Here is a 23,448-nt window from a genome sequence, read left to right as displayed (position 1 = left end):
GCTCTGGGGCAGCAGGAATTCCAGCTACCGCAGTGAGACAGGAGACAGGAGAGCTTCTGTCGCAGAAGGGACTCCGGGCAGGGACTGTGTCGCTCACACGGGTCGGGAACGAAGACAGCGGTGACAAGGCCAACACACCAGGTCAGAAGTCAGGAGACCCCGAGTCTGAGTTGGACTCCACCACTGACTAGTCTGATTTTCCTGAGCATGTCCTGTAACCTTCCAGGGCCTCGGTTTCCTCATCTGCAACTGGGATAATAATATTAACTCCACAGGGTTGCTGGAGCACAGTATCAGACACAGCAGCCCTCAGTACACATTAGCTGGACGCAAAAGCATCAGTGACAACTGGTGCCTCAAGTTCAATGTCCGTTCCTCTGGGCTAAGTCAAATTCACCACAACACCGACCACAAAGCAACTTGAGATGCTGGTTTGCTCCTCACAGAAAACCATGAAAACAAGGGCCAGACTCAGCTCCTGGCTGACTTGGGTCTTGTACATGTTCTAGAGGACAGACTGAGGCAGGAGACGGCACAGGAAAAACTCTGAGGCTGCGCTGCTGTTACTGGCCAGCGTCTAGCGTCCTGGTTGCCAGGAAACGCCTGTATCACTCAGGTAGAATGGACGGTACACCAAGGCAGGGAGGAGGAGGGAGACATGCCTTACCCACTGACTCAGCAGGCCTGAGCCCGGTCCAGTGATGTTGCCAGGTGTTCTGACATCACAGGAAACACCGTGTTAGCACGGGGGGGGGGGGGGGGGGGGGGCGCGGTCCCTGAAATTCTATGTATCGTTCCCACTGTCTGGGAAGGAAGCCTTGAAACTGTGCTTTCATCCCAAGGCCTGGAGGGTGGGAGAGGGTCCCCGGTGCCCAAAAGAAGCAGCCCATAGAACAGCTTTGGTTCATTACCTGCCTCTGGTCACTATCTGTTTTACGAGGAGTCCCTAATGCTACAGAGAGAGCCCATAACTAACTTTGGGTAACTGCCCCAACTTGAGTTAACTGCCTCCTGTCACCTATCTGCTTTACAACAAGATGAACAAATGGGGTCTGGAGCAAAATAAGGATTCAGGCTGACAGACCCCCACATGCACCTAAGTCTGGGTAGTCATGTCCCGCAGGAAAGTTGGCACCCCTTTACCCGTCAATCAACACGTAACTTCTTCACCCATCCCGCCAACTACGTAGCCCTCGGAACAAAGGACCCGACGCTCTTGTCACCCCTGCCTTACTTTGTCCTGAACCTGAGCTCTTCTCCCCTCACCTCGGCGAGGCCCACCCTCCTTCCTGAGAAGGAGTCCCCAGTGAACCCTGCTTGAGTGCTGACTCGCTTGCAGATCTGTCATTCTCTACTGCGTCGGCCAGAAGAACCGGGGTTTCCCTGCAACATAAACGGTGCCGGAACCCGGGATCCTGACTCGGGTCCCACTCGTGTCTCCTCCCATTAACAATACCAGCGTGACCGAGTTACGTCTCCAAAGTTAAAGCCTGTGATTCTCAAGCTTTTGAGAAAAGGCTTCAAGAAAATGTTACAGAGTAAGACCCGGATGACTGAGACCGTCAGCAGGCTGCCAGCTGCCGGAATTACCCTGAAACCCACATCTGCACCGTGTGGCCTCGAGCACGTCAGCAGCGGCTCTACGGCGACTGGACGAGGCTCCGCCTAGGCCCGCACCTGTTGGGAAGGGCAGTGTAGGCGGGCTCTCCCTCTCCAACCACAACACACACATGCGCACACCAGGTGGTAGCAGGAAGACACCTGGTTAAGCTCCCACCATCAGAGTTCAGGCCTAGGACCTCCTTCCCTACGTGACCAGAGAGTCACAAAGAAAGGCAGGGAAAGGGGACAGTGCATCCCCAACCTCTGAGCACGAGTCTTTCCCTGCAACTCCTGTGACAGGACGGGGTCAACTCTTAAATCGTAACACCCGAAGGGGTCAGACGTTAGCCATTCATTAACAGCCTCATTAGTGATTAACAGCCTGGGTGACAGATCAGGGCACGAGACAAGACCCCCGGTGCCAGGGAGAGAAGGGGATAAAAATAACCTTCCTGTGCTTGCAGTTCTGCCCGAGCCGGCCCGGCCAGAACGACTCCGAGTGTCCCCTGCGCCCCCTGGTCTCCTCCAGTCTCGTTTCGGTGTTCTCCCGAGTTACTGGCCCAACCCAGAGCCCTCAACGCCTCTACATCACCTCCCGGGACAGCACAGTGACCGCACTGCCCAGGACTACTTCACAGGGTGGCGGATGTCCAGGCGTATCAGGGCGTATCCCTCCTGCCAGTGCAATGCTCACGTCCCCTCTTCAGCCAGCGGCTAGCCAGTCTCGTGTGTGCACCTGCAGTGACGGGAGGGACTCCCTCTCTCCCGAGACCACCCACGCCACTCGGGGCCAGCTCTGTCTGCAGCTCTGTCCCCCACCCCGCCTTGCACCTGTTGGTCCGCCCAGGAGTCACTCCTTAAGGAGCACGATTCTTCCACAGGGTTGCCCTTTAGCTATTTGAAGGGCCTCCCTTGTGACTCTCAAGTCTTGTCTGGGCTCAGTGACCCCAGTACCTTTAACCCTTCCTTAGGGAGTACAGCCCTGAGACCCTCACCGTCTCCTCTGTCCCCAGAGCTATCAGTCTCTCAGAGCACTGGGCCTTGACTGCTCACACTGCTCACAGAAAGTCTGACCAGTAGAGACCGTGAGGAATGTCACCTCCCTTGCTCTGGAAGGCATACTTCTTTTAATGTTGCCAAAAGTCACATCACATTTTTCTATCGGCCACGCCACTGTTAGCCACACCACATTCTTGTCAATCAAAGGCCTCCTTCCCTAGAGAAGCTTTTTATAAACATCTCTACACTCCAACACGTGTCTAGTTGTTTGGGGCCCGTGTGTAGGACACTGATAAGTATTCTAGCTAAATTTCCTGCTCAGGTGCCATTCTAGCTTTCTATGTCTTTATGGGCCTGAGTCTGCATGCTTAAGTGCTAACTGCCTCTCTGGGGTCCCCAGCACCCACACAGGACATGTTATCCAGGCTACGGACGAGAAGGGCGGGTAGGGCAGAACCCTGCACCGCCCCCCTGCACAACGTCCCTCCAGACCGGAAAGGACCCACCCTGTGACCAGCCACTAACCCCTCAGCACCAAGCCCAGTCTCCCCAGGGGCATCACGAAAGACCCGAAGAAGGTCTTGCCAAAGTCCACGTTTGCAGACACTCTAAATGTCCATCTCTAAGGGAATGGCCCAGCTAAAAAAAGCCATTTACCCACAGAACAGAATTCCACACGACAGCTTAAAAATGTGGTAAATCCGCGCGCACTACTCTCTCTGGGGAATGTACGCATTCTGTACAAACGAATGGGAAAACGTCTGAGACGGCACAAGCCAAACTGGCGTTACCTGCAGACACCGGAGTTGGGATGGTTGACCAAGGAGACCCTATCTACACACACTTCAATGTTTATGACAGTGCCTTCACTTACTACATGATTAAAATACAATTTTAATTAGCCCAGGAATGTGATGTCTAGGAACTGCTGAGCTACCTGTACCATACCAGTTTCCAAAGACATAGTCCGGCAGCCCTGACTGGTGTGGCTCAGTTGGCTGGGTGTCATCCCACAAGGCAAAAGGTCGCTGGTTCGATTCCAGGCTAAGGCACGTGGCTGGGTTGTAGGTTCAGACCCCAGTCGGAGCCCAAGGCACGTGCCGGAGGCAACCGATCCATGTTTCTCTCTCACATCAGTGTTTTTTTCCCTCTCTTTCTCCCTCTCTTCTCTTCTCTATAAAAATAAGTAAAATCTTCAAAGACAGAACAAGGCCAGTTTAAAGTAACTTGTTTTTCTTCTCAGAGAAAAACAGCAAACGGCAGAAGGCGCTGGTGCTGCGGGAGGCAGCATGCAAGGCCAAGGCCACGGAGCTCACGGACGCAAGGCCAAGGACAAGGAGTAGGTCCACGTGACCAAGATGAGCTGCCTGGTCAAGGGCATGAGGATCAAGTCCCTGGAGGAGATCTCTTCTCGCTGCCCCTCAGAATCTGAGCTCATCAACTTTTTCCTGGGGGCCACCCTCAAGGACGAGGTTTTGAAGATTATGCCCATGCAAAAGCAGACCTGCTTTGGCCAGAGGACCCAGTTCAAGGCATTTGTTGCCATTGGGGACCACAATGGGCACGCTGGTCTGGGCATTAAGTGCTCAAAGGCAGTAGCCATTGCTACCCACACAGCCATCAATCGTCCCGGCCAAGCTCTCTATTGTCTCAGGGCAGAGAGGCCTGAGGGAGAACAAGATCAGGAAGCTCCACAGTGTCCCTTTCGAGCTGCTGCTGTGGCTCTTGCTGCTGCGCCCCATCCTCACCCCAGGGGGCACTGGTATGGAAACAGAGAAATCTGATCAGATTACTGCGGAGGAGACAGGAGGGGCGGTAGGATGAGGTGGCCCAAGGCAATAATAAACAGTCTAGGACTGGATTGGCTGAGAAGCTGAATGCCTCCATTGTGCACAGAGCTATGGGACAGAAGATTTAAACAGAAGGAAGGCAGAGACTGGCTCCCTTTCTATTCCTCGGAGATTCCTGGATGATCATGCTGTAGCCACCAGTGTCCTCCAAAGGACGGTATTTCAAATCGGAGAAGGGATTCTAGGCACAGCCGGGGTCTGTTCTGGCCTGTCAGAAGGTGCAGGGGTTATTTTTCCTTGGGTGTTCTAGAGGGGACAGGCTCTGAGGCAGAAGCCTGCCACTGTTCCAAAATTGTGTAGCTTTTGAATCTTATGTTGTTTCAGTTTGCAAACTAACCTTATAGAAATAAGATAATTAAAAACGAACAGGGGAAATGATAGGAGAACTCCAGGGTTAAAGATTTTAGCCTTAACTGATAGGCTTAAGTGATTAAAGCTGGAACTCAAGAGCTAAAGATAGGCTTTAGTTGACAGGCTTAAGTGACTAACTGGGTGTTGAAAGTTGTTAATCCAAAACTGGGATGCTTTTGAATAAAGACTCCTTTCCCCCATCACCAGACCTCTGCCTCTGGAATTTTGCCTGGGGGCGCGGCAGGTAGCAGGACCCCACCCGCCATGGGAAGACAGTATCATCTCAGCCCCTGTGCCCCAGAAGGAGCTGGCAATGGTCTGTACTGGTTGCTGCTACACTTCAGCCGGGCACTGCACTGCCACCCTGGGCAACTCGGCCAAGGCCACCTCTGCTGCCATCTCCAAGTCATGCAGCTGTCCCACGCCGGGCCTCTGGAGAGACTGTGTTCGCCAGGTCTCCCATCAGGAGCTCAGTGACCATCCTGTACCTGCCCCAGAGTTTCTGTACAGAGGGCCCGGGCTCCAGCTCTGGCCACCATGAAATTTTACAGTCTACTAAATAAGTGAATAAAATATCTTGTGTTTAGCAAACACTGAACATTGTTTCTTATCTGGAAGCTGATACACCATCTCTTTTACAATTCATTCAAGAATCTTCCTTCCTTGCCCTTGAGGACATCTTGCTCCCCACGAGGGGCCCCTCAAACATCAACCAAGGCTTGCAGGTCACTAATCTCTCTGCCCTGAGACAAAATCCATCTGCACCCAAACCGTGGTAGGGAGCTCCATCCAAGTGAGCGGCTGAACGTGAGGAGAGGCCCCCTGAGTTACCCCAGAACGACCCGGGCCAGGGAGCTCTTAAGGGCTCGGAGTGGGGGAGACCGTCCAAGACACGTTTCAGGGGTCTACAACAGCATGTCTCAGAAGCGGGGCAGCCTAGGGTAACCCCCTAGACACAGCCTGACAGAACCCCGAAAGGGAGGCAGCCACACCAAACATGGGCATATCGTGCAGGATGTGCCCGGGACACAGATTAACATTGACGAGCAGGGTCTAGCCATCTCTCTGAGTCAAACACAAGTCTGGGGGGTGACAGCCACTTCCACGGCTGGCACTCAAGGTCCTCCCTCCCCCGGGGCCCCCCAGAAGCAGCTCCCACAGGAGTGGGGCAACCAGGTGTCGCCAGATGAACAGACAGCTGACTGATCACATCAATTACTGAGGACATGAGGTGAGGCCTCCTGTCTGGGTTAAGTCACTGCCAAGGTCTGAAGTCCTGGACAACAGACGTCCCTGAGGTAAAAGAACCCGATGTGCTATGGCCCCAGGCGCAGGGAGTGGAAGTACCAGTAACAGAACGGCCGTTGGGCCTGGAACTCGTTCCCTCCAAAGTTACTGCATCAGCAATGAAATCCGGGCCCACCTGTTTGGCAATGCGTACTCCGAGTTTACCTGACCCCTGACCCTTGCTTTTAGACGACCAGAACACCCTGTGAGCGAAAGCTTTGCCTTGATCCCTTGCAAAAGAGGCAGGAGGAGAAAGTGCCCTTTGTGGGGACTGGGGACCGCCCCAGGCCTCCCCGGCACAGAAGGAGGTGGGGCTTGTGTGTTTGCAGGATCAGTGGGTGCTGCTGGGCTATACCTTCTGCTCTCAGAGATTTAGGCAGTGCACCTGCCCTGCCCAGCGCTGAAGCTCAGGAGAGATGGCGGCAGACTGGAATGTGGTGGGGACTGGAGGGGGGGTGGGGCAGAAAGAAGCTCAACATGGCAGAGCAGATGCCCACCTGCATTCTTGTCTGTCATCCACTCGCCGTGAGCCCTTAGCAAAAATGTAAACCCCAGAAGCCAATATAAAATTAAGGGTTCATCCGTAAGGTGCCTCTAACTCTATGAAGGTGGGAGGGACAAGACAGAAAGGGAGGGAGCAAGGGAGAAATGGGAAGTTCTGTAACAGCGTTATGTAAATTTTCTAGATCTGATTTTCAAAGCTCTTTTCTTTAATGTTTAACTGAAGTGTCCCTGGTGGCAATTTGAACCCACAACCCCCTCACAGCCACTGTAAACAGAGAGATGCGCAGGCTGGCGGCCCCCCAGGCGCCTGTCACTGTGGCTGACACCTGTGAATTCCTCTCTCGGCTGCGTGTCCTCCTCCCTTGCCACGTCCCCAGGGGTGGCACTGCTATGGATGACAAACCCCCCCCCCCCCCCCCCCCGACCAGAAGCCTCCCAGGGCAGGATAAGACAGGGCCCTACGGGGGTGCAGAGGTCGGGGATGACCTCCGAGAAACGCATGGGGTCTTCCAGCCACCACTGGCTCTGCACTCCTATCAGCACACAGACAAGCTCCTGGCGATCTCTTCTGCAGCGCGGAGGGGAACCAGAGGGACGGAATCGCTCTGCTGTAAGGCTATCGACTTGCTTGTGTTTTCTGAATTATCACAGGCGACAGACACAGCCAAGAAGGAGGCCCTCATGGCAGGGGAGGAAAGGCTGGCAGGATCGGACCCCTCTCTGCTCTGCTGGGACTCAGGGCCGTTCCTTACCACCACCCCCGCCCCAGGGCTGAGGCACCTCCACCAAGTACTTCTTGATTTTGCAGATTCTGAGTTCAAGAGTCCACACAGGCAGGAGACCCTCCCTCCTTCCCTGGCTTTACCTCTTGTTTGAGTCAGGGTTCTAAAAGTGGGCGTTGGGGGGGAGGTCAGACACTTAGGACAAAGCCTCCAGCTTCTCTCAAACAAAGCTGCCTCTTCCAAACTTCCTACGGGAAGCCCACCGGCCCCTTACCTTCATCCCAAAGGACTGCATCCGGGTGGCCACCTCTCTGCCAATTCTGCCCAGGCCAAGAATTCCCAGGATCTTTCCATTCAGCTCGGTTCCCATGAACTATAGCCAAACAAACAGGCAAAGAAGCCAAAGTCAGCATCAGGAGTGAACCTCAGGCGCTGAGCTGGGGGTGGGGGAGGCAAGGCCGGCTGCTCACCTTCTTCCGCTCCCATTTGCCATTCTTCATGGAAGCCGTCGCCTGGGGAATCTGCCTGCAAGGGTAGACACAGGTTCGGCCAGCCCACGCAGACCCCCGCCAGCTCAGGAAGGAGGCATGACGTGCCGTGTGCACAGCCACCACCTCTGCCTGGGTCTGGGGGCCTCGGGTTCAGAAACACGGAGGAGGGTCGTGGTGCACAGAGCGGAACCCTTGCAAACTTGGCTTGGAGTCTGGGGTATCAGTGTGACCCTGAGCACATAACAGCAACAGCCAATCCTCCAGGGTTTGTAGGGACAATAAAATGTGGTGTCGCAGAACTCTGATGGCCTCAAGTGCTCCAGAAATTCAAGGATTTTGATTTGCTTAGTCCCTCCAGGGCCACAACCTACATCTACTGTATCAGGGACAATTGGTTATTTATTCTTCTCAAGGAGTTTCTTAAGCCCCAAGGCCTCAGGCTAGATTTCAATGGGTGGGTGTGACAGTCCAGACACCTCGAACTTCTACTCCACCTCCAGCCCCGCCCTGCACGCACACTCACACCCAGGCCACACCCCACACAGCCTCTCCCCTCCTGCTGGTGAACCTGCAGGTCTGCGTCTCCTAGTGGTTTCTGGAGGAGACAAAGGGAGTAAGGGCAAAGTTAGAGGCCACAGGGTAAGATGTCATAAGGGACAAGGTCATCCAAGCGTCTCTGGAAACGAAAAAGGAAGAGATGAGAAACCATGTTTGGAATATCTCCTCTATTTTAGACACTCTTATAGGAAACGTTTGGACACGCATTAGCTTTTCTTAACACTCAACAGCGTAATGCATGGCACTAGGGGTTAAACACCTCACCCAGCATCACACCCAACTGGAGTCAGCCGAACTGGTTCAAAGCCAAGGGAGATCCCAGCAGGTAGCCTCCGAAGTATTTAAATGAAGGCTCTCCTGCCAGCCACGAAATTGAGCGGTGTGTGGTGTGTGTGCACGCACAAAAAGGGAGATTCCAAGATATTGTTCCTGTGTTTCTACTTCACTGACTTATTAAAAAAAAATTCTGCCCTGACTGGTGTGGCTCAGTGGATTGCGTGCCAGCCTGTGAACCAAAGGGTCACCAGTTCAATTCCCAGTCAGGGCACATGCCTGGGTTGCGGGCCAGGTTCCCCGGTAGGAGGCAGGCAAGAGGAAATCGCACATTGATGTTTCCCTCCCTCTTTTCCCTCTCTAAAAATATATAAATAAGATATTTTAAAAAGAGAAGTTTAAAACAAATTCTTTCATGTTACACATTATTGTGACTTGCCCCTGAGGGCAGAGCTGCTCTCCTGTGATGAGAGCCCTGTGGACTTGTGGGTAACTTCGGTCAAACTTAAGGAACAAGCTTCACGGGGAGAAGCTCCATCTCCCTGCCCTTGCCCCTCATGCCTCATTTCAGGACAGTAATTACGGAGAGTGACTTGAGTTGAGGAAGCACTGTCTTTTCAGCAAAGCCATCCTGACAAACGCCTCATCTGGCGTGACGGAGTCCACCTGCCTCGTCTCCATTCCCTCACCTCCTGCTCTCTGCCCACCTGACTGCACAGTGCTGTCTAAGATGCACCACGGACCACGAGAGATCCCCAGACGCTCCCTCTAGCTGCCGTCCCAGCTGGTCATAGGGCTAGGTCAGGTCCTCACCAGGCCAGACTCGGGGGCCAAGAAGTGGGCGAGGGGCCTCCCGAGGGGCCTGACTTACAAGAGGAGAAGGTAGAGCAGGCAAAATGGGGAAACCTGCATTTGTTGTGTTCTCCTGTCTTTCTGCGTCACTGTTCTTCTCACCTGAGGAGCCCTTGTCATCTGTTCAAAGTGCCCCTCCCCCGCCGTGAGGCCTAGCCAGGGCCCCTAGACCCACAGGGCCCAGCGCTCTTGACCTGCCTGTTCACAGCTCCCATTCCTGCGTGTTACTGCCCTGCCAGGACAGCAGTCTGGTTAAACATACAAGGTATGCGAGCCAGCAATTCCTTCTTAACGGGTACTTATTTCCTAGTTTTGAGGCATCGTTGATGGGTGAGGTCAAGGATGAGGGACTGGGCCGGGGTGCCCCCTTTAAATCATTCCATTTTCCCGATTCCTGGATAGGGGAAAATGATCCCTGCTTCCCAAGCCTTTCTTTCCACCTCCAGGGAAAAAAAAAAGTGAGAGAATGAATAGATAGAAAGGAGATCCCTCCCTCCCTCACACACACACTCAAACAAACAAACCAAGAAAACTCAAAAACCAGCAGTGAATTTAACAGCTCAGGTAACACCTGGGCTCAGGCCTCCCCACTTGTCTGGCGGGGGGGGAGTTCCATGCAGCCCACAGGGTCTGGGATATCCAGACAGCCGGCTCAGCGACCCTTCCAGCCTGGGTCCCCTCTGCTGTGGCAGCTGTCCCTGTGCCTCTTTCTCCAACCTCCTCCCCTGTTCACTGGCCAGTGAACACCAGTGAGTCTGTAAGAGGACTCATTGCAGGTAGAAATCTCGGGGAGAGTGAGACACCAGGGAGCCCCTCCGGGCCCTCCCCAGCAGGAGGGAGAGCGGTCTTGGGAGAGGGAAAGAGTAACGTCTCGGCCCAGATTTCAGGCCTGAGCAGAGAAGCAAGGAGACCCGGCTGCCTGGCTGCTGGTTTAAGGATCCAAGGTCTCAGTGATTCAATTCCAGTAGAGCCTCTGACCCTCCCCTGTGGACTCAGTGCCAGGGAGATGAAGAGGAAAGAGCCCCAGAGATCAAGGAAAAAGAATCCAAGGTTCTGCCAAGGGACCTAGAGCAGCTCCCTCCCCTTACCTGGCTCCACGCCCTTCCCCTCGGTCACAGAAATGCCTGTTCAACACAGTCATGTTACTGCCCAACACATGTGTGAGTCCATCACACATACTGTGTGTCCGTCCAAAGGGTCCTAGGCTGTCCCCTCTACTCAAGAGCCCCCACCCCCAGAATTCTGGCGAAAAAAGCAAAAGATTTAACCATGGGTGTTCCCTGGTGTTAGGAGCTCACAAGGAGGCACAGGGATCTGAGGGCAGCTTTTTATTCTATTCTATTACAACACAGCTCTGTGAGGACGGTGACAGAGAGGTTAGGTCCTGTCACCAGGCCAGGGGAATCAGTGAGGGACAAGGCTCAGCTGAGGAATCCAGACAGCTTCTTGGATGAATTAACACTGGAGCTTAATCTTAAAGAGTGAGCAGTTCCCCAGACAAAGACGAAGACGTTGGGGGAGGTGCTCCAGGCAGCAGGAACAGCATCTGCAAGGCTCTGAGGATACAAGGTGATGTGTGGAAACCGACTGCCAGGGCCGGCACAGAGGAGGGATGCGGAGGGTGGGAAGTGAGAAAGGAGAAATGAGAGATCACGCACAACTCCTCTCTCCACGACCCTGCCCTGGGCGATGAGCAGCAGCCCAGTGGCCACCCCTCCCCATTTGCAAGCACTCAGAACAGACCTTGGTGCTCCAGAGCCAGTGCACTGAGTGTTTGGCAGGGACTGACAGCCTTAAAGGTTCTTGGCACTCTGCACGTCATGAAACTGAAGTGTTCCTAAGGTTCTGTGGGTCACTCTGCCTGGGGAATCGCACTACCTGACATACCAGAGGGACTGGCTCTGCTGTGAGAAGTCAGCCACTTACCTGGCGAGGCACAGGATCATCCCACAGGTGAGCTCCGCGGCACTGAGACTGTTCCCGTTGGGGGTGCTGAGGAGCCAAGGAGAGAGGGGACATCAGCGGGCCCAGACCCAGCACTCCCACCCCCGGCCCAGCAGGAAGCCTGAGGACCCGCTGTGCTTCCTCTCCTGCTCCATGTGCCTACCCACCCGCTCTCGATGCGAACCCCACGCCACAGCCCCTGGCTTCGCTGGTGTGGCGCTGCTGCACCCGGGGCTGGGAGGAAACGCTGGCTCTATGTTCCCACGCGGAGGGACCCCCAGTAGAGAAACACGCCTGCTCTCTCCACCGAAACTGACTTCCTGGAGGCACGGAAGTGTCTCCTCGACTGCGAAAGGTGTGTGTGGCCCAGACCTTGTCCGTCTCCTCTCATTTCAGAATCTGCCTGCCTGCAGGACGCACAGATCTGCCGCGGCTCCGAGACAGACATCGGCCGGGCGCTGAGCTCGCGATGGGCAATGCGTCCATCAGACGCAGAGGTCAGCCCTTGCCCAGCGACCTCCACAAAGGTGCCCACCCTGGCTTTCATTAGTAACAAAGTGAACAGTTTTATCTCCACCTATGGGGCTTCTCCTCCCATCCTTCGACCAGTTCTAAGGTGAGAAAGCTCCCTCACACCTTTACACTCGGAGCAACGCTGACGCCGCCCACTTTATGGAAAGGAGAAGAGATGGCGGCCTATGCAACTATTTTTCTTTTTCCAGGCCTTTTCTTGGTTTTGGAAGAATTTATTAATGTACATGTTCACCCTCCTTCTTCCCCTGGGTCTTTTCATCTCTGGAAATGAAGGTTACAAGGAGAGAAAAGGTCCAGAGATTCCTTATTTTAAAAAAGATCAACACAAAGGGATTCTCAGACGTCCTGGCGGCTGCGCTTGGTTGGGGGCGGTCTGGCACCTAAGGCGGGAAGACGATGGTCACAAAGAAGACGAGAAAGTCACTGAAGTCCATCAACTCAAGGCTCCGGCTTTTGCTATGACAGGTGGGAAGTACGTGCTGGGGTACAAGCAGCCTCTGAGAAGGACCAGAAGTCCTCGCCAACAGCTGCTCGGCCTGAGGAGGGCTGACGTGGAGGCCTGGGCCACGCTTGGCCGAGACTGGTGCCTGGTGCCGTGTGCTGTCAGCGATGGCACTGAATCCGGCACGGCTGTGGGAAGCACCAGAGCATGCACACTGGTGGCATCATTGACCCGAGTGACCCTGGTACCATTAGAGGCATGTCAGGTCAGACCGGTGAGAAGTAAATCATGCAAAATCTTTCTTTAATAAAACTGGTTTTTGGCTTGGTTTAAAAAAAAGGGGGATTCTCAGGGCCCATCTTTGCAGCAGACCCTGGCTCCCCCGCTCCCCAGCCAACAGTCCCCACGGGAATGCGGGAGGAGGGGCAGGGCCGGTGGGCTGCTGCCTCTAGGGCTGGGGGTCGCAGGGGCTGCTGGTTAACATTCCTACTGCTGGATATTGCCCTCAGTCAGGTGACAGGCCAACTCAGCCCTACCCTACAGGGGGGTGGAGGGAAGGACTGGAGGACTATGAGGTTCCCAAGGGAAGAGAAAAGGACTCTAAGGGACAGAGGAGTGGACTGGGGATCGTCTTGCCTCACCGAGTGCCAGGCGGGAGCCAGAAAGGAGTGTCTCCTTGCACTGGCGTGCTGACAAGGACGTTTCCCCTGAATTTCTGCAAAAACAGCTCTGGGGGGACACTTTTCCTATTGGCCCTGGGGCGTGAAAGAGAAACTGTGCTCTTGGCTCCAGTGGGTGCAGGGAAGTGAGGAAGATGAAGAGTGCAGAGTCACCCTAGTAGCAAAGGCTGTGCATTTGCATTTGTTTAGAGTAGGAGCGGAGCTAACAGTATCTGGCTCCAGACAGAACAAGGGAGGGGGAGGGGCAGAGCTGCTTCAGAGGAGACAGACCAATTCACTAACTTTCCTCTGCCCCCTGAACCAGGCTGCAGACTACAAACTTCTGTGGGGTGGGTTTGTGAGGCACTTGAGTTTACAAAGAAAGCCTCAAGGTCAAACCCTTGGGTGCCACTAAGCTGGAAGCACTGACCACCCTAGACCAGGCCTCTTCCTCCTGGAAGCCCTCTGACTCCGACCCGGCTTTCTCCAAAGTAAGGTTTCTCCTCCCTCCTCAAGGTCTCCACACCCGCCCCCAGCCTCCACGACTCACTTCATGACCAGGACGCCCTTCCTCGTTGCGGCCTCCAGATCCACGTTGTCCACGCCTGTGCCGGCCCGACCCACCACCTGGAGCTTCTCGGCTGCATTGATGACATCAGCGGTCACCTTGGTGGCCGAGCGGACAATGAGGCCTTCGCAGTCCTACGGCAGAAGGAGAAACATCTGGGTGCACAGAGCTGGTCTGAAGACCTCCTAGAGCTTCTCCGCCCCAAGTGGGGGCTGCCACATGCTGGCGGACTCAGGATGTTCTCGAGGAAAGGGAGGCAAGGGCACCCATGTACTGTTTACACACCTGAGAGGCTCCACTAGTCAGGTCTGGGTTCGAACCCAAGCCCCACCCCTTAGGAGCTAAGAATCTGAGCTTCAGCCTCCGCAGCTGTGGGGGAAGAGGCAACTGGACAGGACAGGCATAGCGCCTGGCACGACAGCGGGCCCCGGCCCAGGGACGCCACTCCTGCATGGGCCCTCAGCAACGACAGGAGGTGGGGCCGAATCCCACTCTGGAAGCCCCCGTGCTGGAACATGGAAGGCACTCTGTGAGTGTTCTAGTTGGCTGAATGAGAAGGTGAAGTGCGTAAAGGGCAAAATGGTTGAAAGAAAAACATTTCCTAAAATAGAGACCACAGTAAGGGGAAAGGGGAGAACAATGAAACTGGTCCACAATTGCTCAGAAATCCAGGCAGCGTTAGACTAAAAATAATGCATATGTGGGGAAAAAAAGGATTCTGGTCATCACAGCCACTTCACTTGGGCTAAGCTAGACCCCAAGACCGTCTTCAGAGGCTTATCCAGACCACCCCGGGGCACCTTCCCAGAGTAAGGATATCGTTGCCGAAACACCCAATGAGCACCCCTAAGAAACACCCCAAGAGCACACGCCTGCCCCGAACTGTCTGTCCCAGGTGGGAGAGGAAGCAGCAAGAGTCGGCGCACAAGCAGCAGGCTGGGAGTCGAGTGGGGAGGTTGGGTGCTAGACCGAGGCCAGTCACGTCACCCCCAGTCTGGTCTCCGCCTGCTCGAGGGTTGGAGCAGATGGCCCCTCGAGTCCCTCCCGCACCTGACCTGACTCCCATGGGTAAAGTCTTTGGATTTTCCTCAGTGAAGCTCTGGCCTGGATCCCACGAGAACTTTCTTTCCTCCCTTTGAGGCCTGTCCGGAAAAAGTCCAGCCACTGTTAACATAACCAGAGCGGTTTGCATGACATCGATGTAACCTGGCAGCCCAGGAGGGTGGACTGGAATGCCCATGCGTGAACAATGATGACCTCACTGTACTAGCAAGTGGAGGCGGTAGGTGCCCTTGAGTGAGGATGTGTACTGTGCGGCGGTCGCATTCAAAATGACTGAGAGGCTACAGCAATGAACCTGCATCAGATTTTGCATTAAGCTTGAACAATCTTCTGTGGAATCTATTGGGGTGATTCAGAAGGCTGCAGCTATGGGCAACTGGTGACTGGCAGCTTCATCACAACAAGGTGCCCGCTCATGCCTCGCATCTCCTGCAGAGTTTTTGGTGAAACATCAAATCACCCAAGTGACTCAGCCCCTCACAGCCCAGATTTGAAGCCGTGTGGCTTCTGACTTTTCCCCAAACTAAAATCACCTTTGAAGGAGAAGAAAATTGAGACCATTGATAAGATTCAGCAAAATATAATAGGGCACATGATGGCGATTAGAACTGTGTGAGGTCTCAAGGTGTCTACTGTGAGGGGACTGAGGTGTCACTGTCCCATGTACAATGTTTCTTTTATCTTGTATCTTCAATAATGTGTCTGTTCTTCATATCGCATGGCTGGATAGCTTCTGGACAGACCTCGATCTGGCGTTACACTAGGTCCTGTCAACACGAGGCGAACTCACAGCTCCGCCCCTCGAGCTCACAGTGGCACACACAGGAGGGCTCCCCATCGCACGTGAGTGGTGTGACCTCCCCGTGTCCAAGGCAAGGAGAGCTTAGAGGAAGCAGACAGCAGCCACCCTGTCTGGGCTGCCAGCCAACACCAGGTACTCTGAATACCTCCCTAGTTGAACATCAGCCAATACCCGGCAGAAAGGGGCACTGCTGTCTGCCCCACATTCAAGTCCACCGCACTTGGCTCCAAAGGAAAGGATCCCCCTGCCTGGCCGAATACAGCCAGTTTTTCAAGACACAATCAATTTCCCTCCCGTGAAAGCTTTGCAAAAATGCCTGGACCCCCTCACTGAGCCTCCTCTATTTTCTTATCATCTGTTTCACATCTAGACGTCCTCTCTCTGACCGCAGTTGGCTTTCCTCCTCTGTATTTTAGGTCTCTGAGGCAAAGATTTTCCTCATCTGTATTTTATGTCTCTAAGGCACCTTTAATAGGTGACACTCAGTACAACACTCCGCTGAAAAAATGAATCCCATGATCAGAGAGGCCCATGGAAACCTCACCTCACCATTCTCCCCACCCCCAACGTCCTTCCCAAATATCTGAACTGGTCACATGACTGAAAACCCAGCCTCAGAAATCCCATCTCCAGACTACGGTAAAGAGGATTAAGAGCTATATATACATGAACACTCAAGAGATTTCTGAAAACGGAGAACAAACTGGGAGAGAGAAAAAAAGTTCAGAAACTGCCAAATCAATGAACAAAACTCAACAGGCACTGTACAAACAGACCCACGTCTGTGCGGGAACTTAGAAAATAAAGGTGGACTTCAAACTCATGGGTGAGGGAAGGTCTGTACAATAATGGCACCAGGAAAAGGTGATGAACAAGATATTTAATGGCTACCTCGCTACAGATTTTTTAAAATGCAGATGAATTAAAGAACTTTTTAAAACACAAGCATTAGAAGAAAATGCAAGGGGATAGATACATTTATGATCTCGGGGCGGGACAGTTTCACAAGCAAGGCACGAGTCCCAGAAATCACCAAAGAAAAATGCACAAATTTGATTGCATTTGAAATTTGAACTCCTGTGCAGAAAAGATCCCATAAACAGAGTTAAAGCCAAGCTTGCAGGGGAGAAACTCCTCGGAACGTGTGTAACAGAACAAACATTCATCCTCCAAAATGATCAAGACTTCCTACACATCAATTTCTTACATGAAAGAAAACACAGTTAAAAAAAAAAGAGGCAAAGCTGTAGTAAGTAGGCAATGTATAGAAAAACTAACAAAGTGGCCAGTAATTTATAAAAAAACTTGTAAACACTAAATATCAAAGAAATGTGAATTTTAAACTGTTGTATCTTTGTAGTTACAAAATAGTCATGGGGTTGTCGAGCACAGCAGAGGGAATGTACAGGGCGGGCACACGCAGGTCCACAGTTGTGAATATGAGAAACAGAATTCATTCTTGTACTATTAAGTGTTAATTAGTGTATTATCTCCCAGGCAAACCACTGTAAGCCTATGCCTGCCCCACCCTCTAGTCAGTAATACTGTACTAACTCTGTCTGGTGCCAGGCGGGCACTAGAATTACCGGGGGGATCACTCGGTAAATTATTTAAATGTCTGATCACTATGCTGTATGCCGGACACTAATGTAAAATAATATTGAATATCAACTGTAATTGAGAAAAGCAAAAAAAATAAAGAAGCTAACTTAATGATAGTTTAATATACCCTTTTTAGTTGACCTCGTTGTCACATCAGAGTATTACCATGTTTGACATTTTCTCATGAACCAGTGACACACACGGCATTCTTAAATTACTTTCAGATTATGAAGATGTTCCTTGCTACACATCTCTGTGAACTGATTTTTAAAATCAAATCAAATTGGGAAACTTCCTAATTCGCCACAGGATGGTAGTAAAGCGAAGTCGTGTATTAGGTTCAGAAGATCAAAACATGGTGCTTTATCTTATTGTTTATTTTTATGTTTTTATCCTCACCAGCGACCTTTTATGTTTACCGGTCAGTGCTCCATGTGGTAATTTCAGGTATCACATTGGCAAAAAGAAAGTTGATAATACTCAGTGCTGGTGCAAAGGCAGGGAAATAGGAGTGTAAATTACATCACCTCCTTGGAGGGCGATTTCACAGCCCGGGAGCACACTTTTAAGGCATATTCCTTTACCACCAGCAACGGCACCTTAGGTACCTGGCAACACAGAGGAAACAGAACCTCCTGTGAAGTGGTCAGCCCAGCACCAGGGGTCAGAGTTCAACTAACAAGAAGTAGACAGGGACCACCCAAAGAGTCGCAATCTTATTACCACTTTGCCTCTTCGTTTTCTGGGCCCATATCTCAGGCCCAGTCCTGCTCTGCACATGCTACCCCAATCACCCCCTAGAGTCACCCCCAAGGGTCTGGCCTTCTTGAATTCTCTCTCCAAAGCTGCCACCACCCTCCCCACACCTTGGGCATCTGCCTCTCACAGAACAGAACAGGGGGGCTGTGGGGGAGGACAAAGGCTCCCCAGCCGTCCACCCCATTCTTGTAGGCCCTGACGACAAGTTCAGGACCAGCGCTCGTTTTTCTTCAATCAGCCCAGCCTCTCTCTATGGAAGGATCTCCCTTAGGGAGATCTGCCCTGCAGCCTCTCTCTACTTTTCCCTAAGGGTAGTGCCCCTCAAACCAGCTTTCTTCGGAGCCAGGAAGTCTGAAAAGTCTCCATTCAACCCAGTACGGATGTGCACTCAGGGCCTGCCTGAACCAAGAGGACAATCTGCCCTTGGAGACTCCCATTCAGCAAACCCTGGGCCCACCCCTGTTGGCCCGAGTTCACTAGCTTCCAAGGCCTCTTCCACCCTCCACAACCCCAGCTGCGTTCAACTGCATCATCAGCTGCTTCAATCAGCACATATTTAATGAGAGACAATGTGCCCACCTATCTCCTGTTCATCCCACAATGCACTGGGCACTCTCGGGCACCATCATCTTCTCAGGCCACACGTCATCCCTCCCAAGCCTTGGCTCCATACAGCCTGCTCCTCTCCTCTCCTCCTGCAGAAAACTACAGCCTTTTGCAAACCCTCTGTAATGGGATTCATCCTCAGTTTCCTGTGATTCTACCTTTTCTCTCCAGCATCCCCGAGGTCCTCTTTGGCACTCCCTGGGTGGAGTACACCTCTCTCGCCACTGTTCTCTGCTCTTTACGTGCGTTATCAGTGTTAGGAGCATCTGCTGGCGCTGGCACAGGCGCACCTCCTCCCAGGCCCCATCCCCATCCCCATCCCCCAGCTGCCTCCGCGCTGGAGAACAGCAGGCCCCTGTTCTGCTGGAGTGATGGCTGCTCCGGACAAACTGCCAACTCAGCAGCGGAAACCCATTCACGTTTCCCAAATTCACACATGCTTTCTTTCCCAACAAGGGCAGGCTTGGCCTTGGGGGCGATGCTAGCCTAGCATTGCTCATGCCTCTGGCTTAAATCATCCAAGAAGTCCGAGAGAATTCCCAGGTCAGTTCCCGAGCCACAGAGGATGCAGGTAGGCACTGTTCTGTACAACAATAGTGATCCCAGTTAATTTGGGGATTATTTAACTTTTGCAAACTAAATCCTGGTGTACCATCTGGAAATCTCTATTTTAAAGGAACCTTTCAAAAGACCCTTGCATGGAAATTTATTCCCTTCTTTATCTTTCTTAAAATTCTGAGATAAAGGTGTCGATGTGCTTCCCTTAAGTTATTACCAGCATGCAGTCTAACTGGATTCTGACCAGCACTGCTATTTAAAGGGACAGGAGAAAACATGGCAACACATCACATACAGTGAAGGTATTATTTCATGAAACTCTAGTGTGTGCATGTACACATATGTGTGTGTATACTGAGATGTGATATAAAATGAATTTCGGATAGTGGGCCCCGGTCAAAGTTTAAAAGCCACTGGTCTGTGCTAAGAGTTAAATGTTCCTTGCATATTTAAGACGTGGCACCTGCAGACAGAGGAGGAGTACAGTCTGTCTTGTGAGTTCCAAACAAGATGCTTTAGCTTGCCAAACCAGTGTTTTCCAAACGTTTTGAATTAAGACCCACAGTTAAGAAACACAAGATTAAATTGTGATTTTAAACTCACATACCCCACACCCCCCCAACTACACACATAATTGAAACAAATGTCATGACATAAGATTAGCCCAAGTATCTCCACTGCTCTCTGATATTTCTTACTTTGTTTTTTTTTAAATGCTAATCATGACCCATTAAACCGACTTCATTACCCAGTAATGGACTAGCTGTGACTTGCTTCAAGTCTGAAAAGGACCGTCCCCGGGGAGTGAGAGAGAGCCAGCCGTGCCTGCCCAGAATACCAAGTGGGAGCGGAGACCACGCCTGGTTCAGGCCACGTGCTGGAGCTTCCTTCAGTGTTAACAAAGATTTAAATGGGGGGCGGAAGGCGGGGGGAAGGGGAGGGCCACTAACGCAGAGGCCTCTGCGCGCAGAATAAAATGGCACAGAGCAGAAAGGGACCCTCCAGTGGGCTGCCAAGGAGACTAACCAGCACTCTCAACTGAATGCTTTACGAAAACAGACAGGATGGCTGCGCACTCGCTCCCACACAGCCCAAGGGTGCCTGGCAGTCTAGCCAAGAAAACACCCCTTCTGTCCTGCAAGTTCGCAGGGCTTTTACAAAGGCCTCCGGCCTGCAGCCCCACACTCCCAGCATCCACCTGGCCGAACTCCCAACTTCGCCGAAGCCTCCACTCCTGAGGAGGCCTCCTGTTCTTTCCAATTCTGTGCTTACCCCTCCCCGGTTCTTCTCAATGCCGCATTTACCCCTCCGTGGTCCATCTCCCCCACCCCCAGTCCCCATCAGATCTCAAACTTCCGTAAGTAAGCTACAAAGCCCCCAAGGGAAGGCCACTCTCCCACTCCAGTGATCTGGTGGAGGTCCTTGACACCATCCATTCAGAAGAGAAGGTGAAGAACGTTAGGTGCTCTTTCTCATCTAGACCTACTCTGCTCCTTAGGTCAGAACCTGGGCCCTCGCCCCCGCCCCGCCCCGCCCGATCGCCCCTTCTCTCCGCTTTTTCAGCGGGCGGACCAAGCAGAGGCTGAGCTGCTGCTGCCTGGTCTCATTTTCCACTCATCTGGTCAATCGTCTCAATCGCTGTTTGGCCAGGCTCCCTGACTCGCCTACAAGCTCCCCGAAGGCAAAGACCGGCCAGACACTTCTCTGAGTGGAGGACAGGGTGGATATGGGGCTGGGGAGCGGGGGAGGGGGTGCGGGGAAGAGTCCATGGAGAAACACAGCAGCAGATACAACGGCAGAGAAGGCTGCACAGACAGTGCTGAGGACCATGCGGTAGCGGAGCTGCCTCTTTAGGGGGAGCGAAGGGTGGAAGGGGCGGAACCATCCTGAGACTGGTTGAGGCTGGGGGGTGGGGGGTAGACACCCAGGTGCTGGGAGTATAGAAGTGCAGGAGCTGGAGTGAAGAGTTCACAAATCAAGTGACATTCACTGGACGAAGCCTCCAAATCTCACAGGGCCCTTACAACCAAGGTAGATTAAGACGAAAAGGGCTGAGCTAATTTCCTATCACGACGGAGATACGTTCCTTAGAAAGATTTGCTAAGAAACAGTATATCAATTTCCTGAGGGCGCCTGGGATGGATTCTAGTTCAGTCTTGTCATTCCTGACCAGAGATGAGGCCAAGGAGAGGCCATCTGCCGGGGCCACGTGCGGAGACCAAGCCTGGATCTCCGCGGCAGCGGCGGCGGCCGCGTGGGCGGCCCGGAAAACTCGGGCGCCCCCAGCCCGCGCGTTTCCTACAAGCTACCAGGAGGCGGAGGGGCGGTGAAAACTCGCAGCAGTCTTGCGTCAGACGAAAAGCGGGTACGTTTACTGCCTTTTCTGCAGCTTCTCCAGCTGCCACGAGACAGGCTGGGACTCGGCCAGCGCCGCCCCCACCCCCCACCCCCTGGGAACTCAGGACTCCGCAGGGCGAGCCCGGGCTTAGTCGGGGTAGAATCGCGGGCCCCTGCGCCGGAAGCCACTTTGGCGCGCCTCCACCGGTGCCCCCGTGCGCGGGGCCCAGCTGCCAGGGCCACTGCGCACCGAGGCGCTGGGGAGCCGCGCTGGCATCCAGCGGGGAGGCTGCAGGATCCGCTGGAGCAGCCTACACATCGCACTGCTCGCGGTGGCAAGCCAACGTGAAAAGCGCGGTTGCAAACTCAACGGAAAGTTTACATCCTGCAGCTCGCTGCCGTTGTTCTTCCCTCCGTCTCCCCCTCCCCCAACCCCCAAATCAGGAGGCTCCAGGACCAACTGATACCCGGGACGGGGTGTGGGGGTGGGGCGCGCTGGCCGGACCGCAGCTGCCAGCCTGCCTCCGCGGAGGATGCTTGTCGTCTTCCCTCTCGCCTTACCTGCAGCTCGGCAATTAGCTCCTCTTTGCTCATGTTCTGCTTTTCCACCACCTGCAGCCCTCCATCTTGCAGGATCTTCCGGCAGCAAGGGTCCAGGCTATCACTGATGAGCACTTTCCGTAGATTTGCAAAGGCCATTGCTGGAGCCAGCCTCGGAATCGACCGCTCTCCCAGCGCAGAAACACCTAAACCCAGAAGCTACCGTCGCGACCGCCGGGCTAGAGTAACTGGGCGGGACTCAGGATCTCCCGCTCCCCCTTTATCTCCCCCTTCTGTTCCTACCGTCTCCTTTTGATTGGACAGAAATGCTCCAACTCGCGATGGCTCCGCCTTCTCCTCGAGGTTCTCAGCCTTCAGTTCCCCTCCCATTTTATTGTTCCCCTCCCATTTTATTATTCCCCCGGCATTGAATTTCTCAATCTCAGCCAAAACCCTTCCCTGCACCTGGTGAGCATATAGAAGCACGTTTTACGCTGACTGGCTGATTTATATCTGAGATGAACCGAGAAAGATTCCTTCTCACTGTGAGAGCAATGTTTCATCTTCACCTCTTTTCTCCTAAGGACTCATTCATGAATTTCTGAATAGCGTTTATAGAACACACGCACATTATGTGCAAGGCATTGTGCTGGGTGTTGAAGGGGGCTGGAACATTAAAGAGACATAGCCCCTTTCCTCCCGTGGCCAAACATCTGAGAGCACTAAAGGCACAGACACGGAAGGTTAAATAAAAAGCAATAGGAAACTGTTTCTAAGAACTCACAAAGCAGCAATTAATTCCAACTGAATGATGCAATAAGAATCCTGAGTTTGAAAAACGCAAGGACCTGGTAAATTTAGATAGAATGTTAGTTCAAGTTCATTATCCTCCTCCTCCTCCTCCACTTTCTCTCGGATAATAAAAAGGAAGAAAAGGAAAATGATGTGTCAGCATATTAGTCTAGACTAATGTACCTGCTGACGGAGGAGGCACTTCCCAGCTCTTGACTTTCTGACATTCTAACTCCACAACGAGCATGCTCTCCCGTGCCCCATATTATAGAAGTATTGGAGAATTCCATTTTTGGATTATTTCTCTTTTTCATAATGTATTTCAATTACAATGGACATACAGTATTATGTCAGTTTCAGGTGTACAACATAGTGATTTAACATTTATGTGTTGTACCTTGCAAAGTGATCACCACAATAAGTCTAGTAACCATCTGTCACCCTAATTATTATGATGCTTTTGATTCTATTTCCTATGCTGTACATTACATCCTGATATCTCGTTTTATAACTGGAAGTTTGTACTTCTTAATCCCCTTCCCTTTTTCTACCCCTCCTCTCTGGGGACCATGAATTTGTTCAGTTTGGGGTTATCTAAGGCCCTCTAGGATGAGAAGCAGAATCGGGGGAGCTCTTGAACGTCTGGCCCCGTTAGCTGCCATGGGCCGTTGTTCTGCACCATTCCAACTCAAGTGCAGATCCTTACCCTAGAGCAGTACACCACATCGATACTATAAAGGAATAAACGTTTTGG

The 23,448-nt window shown here is 52.8% G+C and overlaps 1 protein-coding gene and 1 non-coding gene across 2 annotated transcripts in view; one reads left to right on the top strand and one right to left on the bottom strand.

The window, feature by feature from the left end:
- The window catches only part of PHGDH (phosphoglycerate dehydrogenase), a 34,637-nt gene extending 12,429 nt beyond the window's left edge, over positions 1-22,208 (bottom strand). Inside the window, exons 1-5 of the mRNA XM_028502899.2 lie at positions 21,924-22,208; positions 13,619-13,770; positions 11,416-11,481; positions 7,786-7,840; positions 7,590-7,688 (exon numbers count right to left, since the gene is read on the bottom strand). Of these exons, the coding sequence (XP_028358700.1) occupies positions 7,590-7,688; positions 7,786-7,840; positions 11,416-11,481; positions 13,619-13,770; positions 21,924-22,061 (510 nt within the window). The 5' untranslated portion in view covers positions 22,062-22,208. The remainder of the gene's footprint in view (positions 1-7,589; positions 7,689-7,785; positions 7,841-11,415; positions 11,482-13,618; positions 13,771-21,923) is intronic.
- Positions 10,435-10,519, top strand: LOC114489275. The gene has a single exon (XR_003683844.1). It is a non-coding gene; the product is annotated as a small nucleolar RNA SNORD62 (small nucleolar RNA).
- Positions 22,209-23,448: the final 1,240 nt, after the last annotated feature.

The sequence above is a fragment of the Phyllostomus discolor genome, chromosome 14 (genome assembly GCF_004126475.2).
Source record: "Phyllostomus discolor isolate MPI-MPIP mPhyDis1 chromosome 14, mPhyDis1.pri.v3, whole genome shotgun sequence".
In the NCBI taxonomy this organism is placed as follows: Eukaryota; Metazoa; Chordata; class Mammalia; order Chiroptera; family Phyllostomidae; genus Phyllostomus; species Phyllostomus discolor.
The sequence above is the reverse complement of the archived record's forward strand: the minus strand, read 5'-3'. Positions and strand labels throughout refer to the sequence as shown.